General features: G+C 41.0%; 1 protein-coding gene across 1 annotated transcript in view; it reads left to right on the top strand.

Annotated features, from left to right (window-relative positions):
• TBC1D5 (TBC1 domain family member 5) overlaps window positions 1-10,481 on the top strand; it is a 379,115-nt gene extending 368,634 nt beyond the window's left edge. Inside the window, exon 19 of the mRNA XM_032235839.1 lies at window positions 7,061-10,481. Within this exon, the coding sequence (XP_032091730.1) occupies window positions 7,061-7,351 (291 nt within the window). The 3' untranslated portion in view covers window positions 7,352-10,481. The remainder of the gene's footprint in view (window positions 1-7,060) is intronic.
• The last annotated feature ends 2,306 nt before the right edge of the window (window positions 10,482-12,787 follow it).

Genomic DNA, 12,787 nt, shown 5'->3' with positions numbered 1-12,787 from the left:
TGAAGGAACTTTGTGGACAAGTAGACTAAGTCACCCTCCTTGTACTGATAAGGCTGAGCACGCTTCTTATCAGCTTGTTTCTTATGAGCGCGATGAGCAGCATCCAACGTAGCAAGAGTCAAAGGCCAAACACGGCTGAGATGCTCACTCCAATCAGCGACGGAAGAAACTTGCGGCTGGTCACGAGGCAACTCAGGAATAGGAACAAAGTCCTGACCAAAAACAACCCGGAAAGGGGTAAAACCAGTGCTGGTATGAACAGAATTGTTGTAGGCCACTTCAGCGTGCAGCAACAAGTCCACCCAATCATCCTGCTGATAATTAATGAAACAACATAAGTACTGTTCTAGAACAGAATTAGTCCTCTCACAGGCCCCGTTAGTCTGAGGGTGGTAGGCGGGGCTAAGGCCCTGGGCGGAGCCAATGCGTTTAAGAAACTCCTTCCAGAAGGTGGAGGTGAATTGGACCCCTCTATCAGAAACAATACGATCAGGCACTCCATGCAACCGGTAAACGTGGGAGATGAAGAGTTTGGCGAGAGCCTTAGCAGAAGGAATCTTGTGGCAAGGTATAAAATGAACTTGTTTGGAAAATAAGTCCGTAACGACCCAAATGATGGTGTGCCCCTGGCTCTCAGGAAGCTCGACAATGAAGTCCATCGAAATTTCCTTCCAAGGGGCGACAGGTCGTGCCACAGACTGGAGCAGCCCCTGTGGTTTCCCGGGCGGCCTCTTAGCGGCAGCACAAACTGGGCAACTGGCCACATAAAGTTCAATGTCCTTTTTCAAAGAGGGCCACCAGAATTGCCTCTTGACTAGATGTAAGGTTTTGACGAATCCAAAGTGACCCGCCAACTTGGAATCGTGAGCCCGTTGGAGAACGACGAGACGAAGAGAGGCGGGCACATAAAGCTTGGCGCCGATCCACGGTAGATCGTCCCTCACAGTGCACTCATCTTGATGTTTCTGGAACCAGTCGTCCTGGGGAAGGGCTCGTTTGAGGTCAGACAGAAAATCTTGAGGCACCTCCACTTTCGAACGTGCTTGCTGGCGAGTGACCACCGGAGCCGCCAGGCTGGAAGTGGGAACAACAGGTTGAACAACACTCAGTTTGGAGCAGTTGTATTGGGGAAGTCTGGACAAAGCATCAGCCATGAAATTTTTCCCTCCAGGGGTGTACTTGAGCGTGAAATTAAAACGGTTGAAATGTTGGGCCCACCGCATTTGTTTAGGGGATAGACGGCGCAGGGTCCTCAACGCCTCCAAATTCTTGTGGTCAGTCCACACCTCAAAAGGGTGCTTAGCGCCCTCCAGAAAATGGCGCCATGTGGTTAGGGCCCATTGCACCGCAAACGCCTCCTTCTCCCAAACGGCCCAACATCTCTCAGTGTCCGTGAGCTTGCGAGAGGTGTAGGCGCATGGTTGTAAGTCACCGTGGTCGTTGGCTTGTAGCAAGACGGCCCCAACGGCGACATCACTGGCATCAGCTTGGACGACGAAAGGCTTGCCATGTCGGGATGTCTGAGGACAGGCTCTGCAGCAAACAGGCGTTTTAGTCTTTCGAAAGCAGCTTGGCATTCCATGGTCCAATCCAGTGGTTTGCTAGGCTTAGGTCTAGGCCCACCCTTGGACTTCAACAAATTTGTGATAGGAAGTGCAATTTTGGCAAAAGAAGGAATGAACTGACGGTAGAAGTTAGCAAAACCCCAAAATTTTTGCAACTGCCTGCGTGTTCGGGGTGCTTCCCACTCAGTGACCGCTTTCACTTTTCCAGGGTCCATCTCAATGCCAGCGGGAGAGATGCGGTAACCGAGGTAGTCAATCTTAGCCTGGTGAAACTCACACTTAGACAATTTGGCATAAAGTTCAGCGGCCCTGAGTTTCTTTAAAACAGTGCGCACCAGAGCGACGTGGTCGTCATAATTGTGAGAATAGATAAGGATATCGTCCAGATATACGATAACGCCTTTGTAAAGGTGGTCATGCAAGATTTCATTTATTAATTGCATGAAAACGGCAGGCGCCCCCTGCAGGCCAAAAGGCATGACCCGGAATTGGAAGCAACCAAGAGGGCAGTTGAAAGCAGTTTTCCATTCATCCCCTTCCTTTATACAGACCCTGTAGTACGCCTCCCTGAGGTCCAGTTTAGTGAAAATGCGGCCCTTCCCCAATTGGGCTAACATGTCCTTCATCAACGGTAGCGGGTATAAATTTTGGGCCGATATGGCGTTAAGGTTTTTAAAATTAACACACAATCTCAGAGAGCCATCTTTCTTTTCATGGAACAGCACAGGAGCAGCGACCTTAGGGCGGGCAGGCTCAATGAATCCCCGCTCCAAATTTTTATCGATGAACTTCCTCATCTCTTCCATTTCCCTAGGTGACATGGAATATATTTGGGGTTTCGGTAGCTTCACCCCGGGTAAAATGTCGATGGAGCAATCAGTAGGCCTGTGGGGCGGAAGTTTGTCGGAAGATTTCTCACTAAAAACTCCTCTCAGGTCCCAATACACTTTAGGAATTTTTTCCTCTCCTTCAATCCTCTCCTGCCCTCTGGCGGCCAAAACAGGACTGCAGCTAACAGGCTCTGAAGAAACTCCCTCCCCTTCCGGAGGTGTGGCCGTGCAAATCCGTAACCAACCCTCCCTCCAATTTATGCGAGGGTTCCATTTTCGAAGCCACGGGAGGCTCAAAATGAGTGGTCTGTCCATCCCAGGAGCCACAATAAAAGAGATTAGTTCTGTGTGGGATCCCATTTTCATCTCTAAGGGCTCAGTGAAGAAATGGGCGGGTCCCCCCCCTGCGATGGACCCATCTATCTGGCAAAAAACAATAGGGGTTTTCAAAGTTTTCAACTTGAGGCCCAGTTTTTCCACCATAGCAGGATTGATCATTGAGCGGGAACAGCCTGAGTCAAGGAGGGCGGGAAGGCTTTTGGACCCCCCATCGGGCAGAACTCTTAACTCTACGGGGATTAGCATAGGGCCTTTGTTTGAACTCACCCAGCGAGGCGAGGCGTCGTCATCGGAGTCATCAAAGGAGCTGGTGGAGACTTCCGCTTCTCCCTCCAAAGCCTGGGCGAATTGGGGGGGTGGAATCAACGGCGAATGCAGCTTCTTTCTTTTTCTTATCTGAGGCCTTGGTGGGTTTTCCCTCCCGTTTGGAAGGGGTTAGGGCAGCCGTGGGCAGCTGGGCGCGGCATTCAGGGGCGCGATGGCCGATTTTCCCACAACGAAAGCAAGCAAATGGTCTGGATTTCCCAGAGGGGCCTCCCCTCCCTTCGCCTCTGCTTCCGAAAGGGGTTTTGCGGCTTGGGGGGGAAGATTTCGCAGCTTTCTCCTTTCTCTTCTGCCTCTCCTCCCTAGCACATTTGAGTCTCATTAAATCCAGTTCAATGTCTGCCGCATTTTCAAACCAAACAGTCAAGCGTTTGGGAAGGTGGCGATTAACACATTGTTGATAAATATCTTCATCCAAGCCCAAAGCAAACTTGTCCAAAAGGGCTTCTTCACCCCAACCCCTCATGTAATTACATAGGTGTTGAAACTCCTGAATGTACTCGGACACTGGCCTGTCCTCCTGCGCGAGGGTCATAAATTTCAGTTTGCCCCATTTCTCAGTCAGGGGGTCATCAAAACGTCTCTTGAAAGCTCCCATAAACGCATTGAAATTCCTCAGGAGGGGGGAATTTGATTAGTGTAAGCCTGTTCCCCAGTCAGAGGCTTCTCCGTCTAATGCAAGTAAAACCATGCGTATTCTCAAGGTATCTGATTCAAAATCGGGCCCATAGATTTCCATGTAATTATAAACCTGCATGATGAAAGACCCCAGCTTCTTAGGGTTTCCATCATATTTCACAGGTAATGGGGGAACTTCAGCCATTCTGCGTCTTCTGGGGTGGGGGGCCCCTGGCCTGGCAGCACCCCTGGCAGGGGGGGTGAAGCTGCTCATGGGTTTTCTTGCTCCCATCCCCTCTCGGCCTCTTCACCTTGCCCAAATCTTTGCCCAGAGTACCTCCGCTCCAAGTAATCAGGTTGATCTCTCTCCTGGGGTCTTCGTTCGGCTCCCGCCTCGAATGGCCTTTCCTGGTGTCTTCTTCTGGTAACGGCCGCATCCCAGTTTGCCCCCTCCTCTCTTTGTCCCACCGACATAGACAAACGGGGGGGACTAGCAGGGCTCGATATCTCCAGCTGAGCCAATTCTTCAGGAAACAAGATATCAGTGGTTTCTTTGTCCTTTTCTCCATCACTAACTGGCGAAGACATTTTTTTTTCCTGTCTCCTTGAAGTTTTTGCACCTTCCACGGTAGATTATAGTCTCCTGGAAAGGTGTTTTGAGACTTCGCTACCTGTCAGATCCTCTCCATTAGTTAATTAGGAAAGAATGACCATGAGACTCCATGCGTAGAAATCAAATGTACTTTTACTAATTAAAAATGGTTAAAGGCAATGCATAGCGAAGTCTGGTTAATTAGGCGCGAAAACAGTTGATATATAGAATAGCCCATTCCCCACCCCTTGGCATCATAGACCCAGTCCAATCATAAGTCTTCCAAATGTCAGGTGCAAGATAACTTCAAAAGGCATCACGAAGATGGAATGTCGGTGCCATTAGAGCTGGCGGGAAACACCCACGCATGCGTAGTCCAATCAATCGGTAGACTCCAGAAACTTCCACCAGCACAATTAGTAACCCCTCCCAAATACCATGCCCACCCTCCCCGTTTCATGGCAGCTGAAGCGATAGCAAAGCAGAAGCTGACACATGCTCTGAGCCAAGGTGGCGCAGTGGTTAAATGCAGCACTGCAGGCTACTGCTAGATCAGCAGGTCAGCGGTTCAAATCTCACCGGCTCAGGGTTGACTCAGCCTTCCATCCTTCCGAGGTGGGTAAAATGAGGACCCAGATTGTTGGGGGCAATATGCTGACTCTCTGTAAACCGCTTAGAGAGGCCTGAAAGGCCTATGAAGCGGTATATAAGTCTACTGCTATTGCTATTGCTATTGCTCTCCGCCTCCTGCACCTCAAAAATAATAAGACCTCCCTGAAAATAAGGCCAAGCTCTTATTTTGAGGGTCAAGAAAAAAATAAGACACACTCTTATTTTTGGGGAAACACGGTAAGAAAAATGGATATACTGTATGTCTCTGAAACTAAGAGCCCTGGAAATATACTGGACCTGAATAAAGGTGGTCTGATCTTGTAGAATAAAGTTGATAAACATATGTTTTTAAATGAATATAGATTTTATTATGAATAAAAAAGATACATGAAAAAATGCTTAGTAAATTATTATTCAGTGAATAAGGACATTTGATGTGAAGTTGAGGACATTTGATGTGACTTTTATTGTTTAACCTATTCCGTTTATAAGTAATGCTTATAGTAATGATAGAAACATGTACCGGTTGAATGATTTATAGAGCATATTAGACAGATTTGGGAATGCAGTGAGAATGGAGATACAAAATAATGATAGGAAAAGTAAGGAAGTAAAATTAACTTATAGAAGTAGTGCAAGAAAATTAGAAAAGGTAAAGATAGTCCTTGGTTTATGACCATAGTTGGGAGAAGACTTTCCATTGATAAGCAAGGTGGTTGTTATTAGCGGTTCACCTGATTTTATGACTTTTTGCCATAGTTGTTAAGCAAATCACTGCATTTGTTAAGTGATTCATGTAATCATGAACTGACTTTACTTGTCAGAAGCGGGCTCGGAAGATCATAAATGATGATCACTTGAATTCAGGATGTGACAATTGTCATAAATACATTCTGGTTACCAAGCACCCAAATTTTGATTACATAACTGTGAAGATGCTGTGATGGCCATTAGTGGAAGGACCAGTCATTAAGTCATTTTTTTTCAGTGCCATTGTAACTTTGAACAGTTGCTAATTGAATGGGTGTAAATCAAGGACTAATTTCCCATAAGTTTCCATATCTTCACTATTAACATTGGTCTCTTTTTCATGTTCCCCAATTTTCATCTTCAACATTCAGTCTTAGCCTTTGGATTCTTATTCCAACTATCCAGCAGTTAATCAAATTAATATGGATTTGTTTTAATTTCCTTCTGTCTCTCCTTCATATATGATACGTATTGCCGATTTTTTCCCCATATCATGATAAGAATGTAATTATTTTATATAATTATTTTATATAATAGTTGTACAATTTATTAAGCCTGTTGCCCTGATGCTTGAGGTATTGCTTGGACATGCTTGGTTGACTATATTTGATGCTATTGAGTTTTATTCCCCAATCAGAAATTCATCAGGAAAAGTATTCTGAAGAACCATATGGCATTAAGTTTAAGGTTGTTAATTTTCAAAGCTCCTGGAAGTATAATTCTATTATTTTCCATTTATTCGGGAGCGGGAGCAGATGGAAGGAAACATGCTTCGTGTCACTATAAGATTTTTTTAAACGGAAACTGGCAGAGAAAGAATAGGGATAAACTCTGGAGATACCAGCATCAGAAAAGGCTAGGATTACCAAAGATGCTGTAGAAACCTTTGTCTGTAAAAATGAGTTGAGAAAACAAGTGTGTATATCAAGTTTTACATTTTAAATTTCTGCATTGAAACTATTTCAGAACCTTTTCTTTGCAGTTTAGTACTCATTATTAAACCAATTATTTTTTTGTATTGTAAATCACTGAGGACCACCTCATAGTGACATTTTCCATGCATAAAGATATTCGCCATACAAGAAGACAAAGTGCGCTGAATAAAAATACAGAAATACCTGGCAGTCCAGAAGCTGAAGAAATTTTCTAAATTCTATGCATGTTTCTATTAAGAAAGGGGACATCTCTACTTGATAAACCAACTATCCTTTATGATCTATAGGAGAGGCGCTGCTTAAAGAGTTTCCATCTAGGATACCCTTTATATGTACCTTTTTTGGCATGTAACTTTATGCGGGAGCAATGGTGGAGGCATCACCAACCACAGCTGTAGAGGTATGTCCCAGCTGTGATTATGGTGGCTGTAACTGCAACCTAAGGAAATGACCGCTTAAGCTTTATCATTTAACTATTTTTTTTCTCTTTCATAGGCTACTGATCATCCAGGTAGAAGTCCTATCAAAAGACACAGTGATGATTACATCCTAGTTTCTAAAAAGGAAGGAAACGTTTCTGCTTCTGACCAGGAACAGACTCTGCCAGCTTCCCAGGATATGAACATGAAGATTGAGGCCCCATGTCACACTTCTTTAGCCTTCACTGATCCACTGCTGGGATCTATGTCTGCCTCTTCAAGTAACCTAAGTTCTAGTCCTGAAGATAGCAATAGCAACAACAGCAAGGATTCTGATTTTACAATTGTTAGCCCTCTTGAAATGTAAGAATGTTATTCAAGAAGTTAGCAACTCCTGTGCCTCAAGACTTGGTCTGTTGGGATTCCAGATTTATAAGGCTAAACATGCAAGTGCACAGATGCCATCAAGGCAACCCACATTGCAACACCAAACATGTAATGATTGCCTTTAAAATGCACACATGTAATATCAAGATGTAATACATGAGTGCAGATATTGTTGGTTTACTCCTATTAACAGATTTTTGAAACCTTGAATTAATAAATTTATATTCCTTCATCATATAAAATAAAATGCATTGCATAATCTCATGAATTTATCTGCTCAAATATAGGGAAACAAATGAATATTAAAATGATTTCAGAACCTGATAGATCATAGAAGCTATGAGTAAAATCAGATATTCCTGTCATCAGACAAGAGGAATGCTTGTTTCAAGTTATATCCCTCTATTTGTCTGATGCTGCCTCCTCAATCATTTTCTGAAGAAGAAAACAGCCATAATCACTTTATAGATGGTGCCGAACCAATAGCTACTATTCATGCAAATATTCATCCTTACAAGGTAATACAAATTCAATGCCTTGAAACAGTTGGGATTATAGCTGTTCTAGTCCTGAATTTGTTTCCTAACATCTGGGATGTATTTTTAGTTATTTCAAGACTTCTGCCATCCTATTTTGTCTAGGAACAAAGTTTTTGAGAACCTTAATAAAAAGTCATTTTTAAATATTAATTTAAAGTCCAGGATCTATCTTTTCACACTAAGGACAGCAAGACTCCTAAGTGATTGAATTTCCATTCTGACTGTAATTCACTCAAGGGCAGAATTTCTAGTAGAGAGCTAAAATATTTCTGGACACAGTCCATACTATTATCCTGACAATCACAAAACAATATTCATAGGTTAGTGTCCAGTTTGGGGAGGAGTTAGTTTGTTGTTTTTTGGGAATTTTAGTAAATAATGATAGAAATAGTTACAGACATCAACTTTAAGAAACAGCCTAAAGTCTAACTTTATTGAAGCACTCTGATTTCTAATTAGATTCTCTTTGCTCATGTGGCCATTGCTAATTCCATACTTGCTAACTATATTGACCCAGAGAGAAAAGAAATAATGTATTAAGGTTAATTAGTCAAAATCATGGTGTTATGCTGGTCTTTCTTCCTGGTATGTGGTATTCATTCCAAGGAAATTGCATTTTCCAAACTGTTTTGTTGTTTGCAAGTTGAATGCTATTTAACTCACAGAGAAATGGGTCTTGAAACCAATATATCTTTTTAATATTCCAGCAAGCTTTCTCTGGATTTAGTTAAGAAGAGAGACATTTGTTCAATGATTTAGCCTCTAAAAACTAATTCTCTACTGTAATAGGTAATCAACAGTTCTTAATAGAAAACTCCCATAGCCACAGTCTAAGCAACCCATTAAAAATGGCTTTACTGAAAAGCTTAGGTATATTATATCTTGAACCCTTGGAACTAATGATCACAACAGTGTATAGTTTAACATGATCATTTTTCCCCTCCTGGTTAGTAATATTCTTGGAGCTTTATTCTTAAGCAAAACACTCCCCATATGCTTTATTTTTATTGGATGCGCAATACTGTAACCATAATCATGGTGAGTGATAGGATATGAGAATGAGAACACTGCTGTATAACAATTGTCATCATAATTTCCATGAGCAATTCTTTTCCCTGTGAATATGACGTATGAATCATGATAACCCAAAGTATAACCTGATCACAAACTACAGAGAATGTGCTTACACAGCATACAATTCTTTTTGAATATTACGCTAGTAACTATCTAGATCATACAGATGAAATTTGAAATATTGAAAAATCTACTACTTTCTGAACATGTTCTGAGCTTGATGTGGTAAATTTAACTGAATTGACACTCCTATAATTCATTTGGTTCACCTAAACTCACTTGGATTTGTAATGCCCTGTCCTTTAGCCATAGTTTTGCTTCTATAAATTTACTGACATAGGACTAAAATTATCAAGTAATTATATATGGCAATTGTATAGTTACATGTTTAGATAACTTGAATGAGTTATGAGAAGATGCTTCCTGGTGTTTTAAAGTTAGATATAATATTGAGAGTTTCTATAAAGAGCTTCAAAGTATATAGTTAATAGAGTTAATGAAGAAAGTAATCACATAACTATTGATTCAAATGAAAAACCTAAAAGTGTTCTGTTTATGCAATTTTAAATCTAATGCTCTTTTACTTAAACTATCATAAAATAAATCACCTCAGGATTCTGCCCTATGATCTGTGTAGAGTTATTTAATTTCCTTGATTTTCATGAGGATGATAACTGGTGATTAATTTGACATGGCTAACCTTACTGCTTTCTGCCCTGAATTTTTCGTTTCTTACCATACATTAAAAGTGCCATTTAAAGCAAACTTTTTAATAGTAGAAAATGAATAGGAATAGATGAGAAAATAGTAGGTCACCTTTCACTAAATGAAAAAATAGTTGGGCAGAGGTTTGTTTTGTATGTTTGTTTTGTTTTAAAATGTTTGACTCCTTTGCCTATTTCATGGTTCAAATATTTTTTCTTGTCAGAGCAATTTTTGCCATAATATGTTTGCCTTATTTGGTATATATTTACTTTCTCAATGTTATCTTTCTGGTTTCATGTAATAAATAGCACTTTGCTAACAGAAAGGTGAATAATTTCTTTGGAAAATTCAAATAAAGTAATGCCATGTGGTAAAACTTAATAATATACCAAATTTCATTTTGCATGACACTGGAAGTGTCAATCAAAGAAAATTAGACCATAATAACACATTGCTTTCTACCAAGTGTACTAAGGTTCCCAAATTAAAGCACCAATTTATTTTCTCTCTTAAGTACAATCTGCTCATCTCAGCTATTGTTAACAGTAAACTGACAGGAAAGAATATATAGTATAAAGGGTTTGTTAGTATTAATATGTGATGCTCTAAAACATTTTTCAACCTGTTAGAAACTCTTCTGGATTTCTCTCTTTTGCATGTCAGCTTACATTGCTGAAGAATGTCAAGGATAATTTAGTGACTAGATCTGTTCATTTTTTAGCTGTGAAAAGTTGTATTTTTCCTCTCTAAGAATGACTGGCTACTTTATTAAAGAAAGAACTAACATGCACACATCTTGAATTTTGTGTTTTATCTTGTAAAAACTAAACACTGTTTTCTCTCTTACCCATCATAGGAAAGTAGAATTTACTCCAATTTTTTAATCCATGAAATGATGGTAATAAATAATGTAAAATACCCTTAAGACACTATATTGAGATACGTGTTTGTGAGTCAACAGTGTGTGTAATGATAGAGAAAACTATATACAAAGAAAGGAAAAATGAACCTATCCCCTATATTTTTACAAATATTTGGTGATGATTTTATATCACTCTTTTGCTTGAAGAAGCCTATTCCTGTCAGGTTAATCCAGCACAAATATTAAATATTTGTTACATGGGGAAAAAATTGGAATGTGTGTTAAAATCCTGCTCCTTCAGCTCAGTGGGTGTGTGTGTGTGTTTTTATTGAAAGTTCTCACATTTTACGAAGCCCTTCAATTGTGCAGGATTTATAAGTGATATTAAACATAGTTACAGCACCACTAACATTTTCGGTTTTACTCACATTTAAGAGTTTTTATACATCTGAAGCATGGTCAAAGGCAAGAGTGGAGCCCAAATGACAAAATAACATAAATTCTGTCCCTTTTGTATTATGAATTGTAATAGATCACTACATCACATGGTACAATTCTGAAAGTAGCCACCATGTTGGAAGGGAGAGAAGGAAGGGAAGACAGAGAAAGAGGGAAAGGAAAGGTAAAAAGAGAAAGTTTACATATGTTTATAAATCCAAACCAATGAGCAAAATGATAGGAAAAAAGCATCCAAAGAAGAAGATTAAATAAAATAGAAAACGGCCCCTAACATAATAAACAGAGTAATCAAAAACTAAAGAATTTAAGTTCTCTATATAAAAAGGTAACTTGGTTGCAAAGAAACAGAGTTCCAAACCTTCGTCTTCTCACTCTATAAACTAAATCCAACATCCAAATAAATTTTCTATAAAATACATCCTAAAGTACTGAAAATTTCTCCATAGTATTTCTCCAAGTAGAAATATACTTCATAATTAAAGAATGCCTCTCTTAAATTTAAAAAGTAAAAAATGCTTTAGAAATTGAATCTGTTCCAGTGTCTATTCTTTAGGCTATGCCACAGCATTGAACAGTTTTCTTACTCAGCAGCCAATTGCAAAAGGTCCCTTTTCATGATCCCACAAACACCACTTGTCCCTTGACATCTAACAGGTTGTGGGCTGTCCGCAATGTGTCTTCAGGTGGATGGTAAGGCCTATACGGGAGTGAAATGTTCTGCCACATGTCAGGTAGACGTGTGGGCACCATTGTTGCAGCATTTACAGCTCTGGCTTGGCGGAGTGCTCGCTTCTCTTGTGTTGTGATTATTGTTCTGTCCTCAGATGTCTGGCAACTTTGGTGGCTCAGCGTGCACCATGTTGATCAGTATTGTGCCAGGATTTCCAGGAGGTAATGTCAATTTCCAGCATCTTGAAGGAGGCTTTCAATGTGTGTCTGTATCGCTTCCTTTGTCCCCTGTGTGATCACTTTCCTTGAGACAGCTCACCATAGAGTTGTTTGGGAATGTGATGATCTGGCATCCTTGCAACAGGGCCTGCCCAGCCTGTCTGGGCTTTCATTAGCAGAGTGTGAACTGATAGCAGGCCTGGCACCTTGTCTTGCCACCAGATACTCAATAATCTATGGAGGCATGTCATGTGAAAGTGGTTCAATTGCCTAGCGTGCCTCCTGTATACAATCCAAGTCTCACTGATATACATCAGGGAGTTACCACTAGTGCTAGGTAGATTTTGAGCTTTATAGCAAGGCTTATTCCACGGCGGTCCCACACATTAGTCAGTAACCTGCCAAATGCAGAGCTTGCTTTGGTGATTCTGCAGTTGGCATCAATGTCAATTGTCACTGCACAGGAGAGGGTGCTCCCAAGGTATGTAAATTGGTCCACTGCTTGTCCCTTTTGTCCCTTCACTGTGATGGTAGGCTCTTGGTGTTGGGCTTTTGGAGCTGGCTGATGCATCACTTCAGTCTTTTTATGTTGATGAGGCTAGTTGCATGCTGCTGCAAATTTGTCCACACTGGCTTGCATTTTCTGCTCTGATCCAGCATTCAGGGCACACTCATCAGCAAAGAGAAAGTCATGTAGCACAGTCTCCTTTATCTTGGTGACAGCCTGGAGTCTTCTCAGACAATTTCCCATCAGTCCTGTATCTCAGGCTAATTCCCAAGAAACTGTTCTGGAAGGCATATGACAGTTTGGCTGAGAATATTACGCTGAACAAGGTCGGTGCCAATATGCACCCTTGCTAGATGCCCTTTGTAACAGGAAAGGCCTCTG

This window comes from Thamnophis elegans, chromosome Z (assembly GCF_009769535.1).
Source record: "Thamnophis elegans isolate rThaEle1 chromosome Z, rThaEle1.pri, whole genome shotgun sequence".
NCBI classification, from domain to species: Eukaryota; Metazoa; Chordata; class Lepidosauria; order Squamata; family Colubridae; genus Thamnophis; species Thamnophis elegans.
The sequence above is the reverse complement of the archived record's forward strand: the minus strand, read 5'-3'. Positions and strand labels throughout refer to the sequence as shown.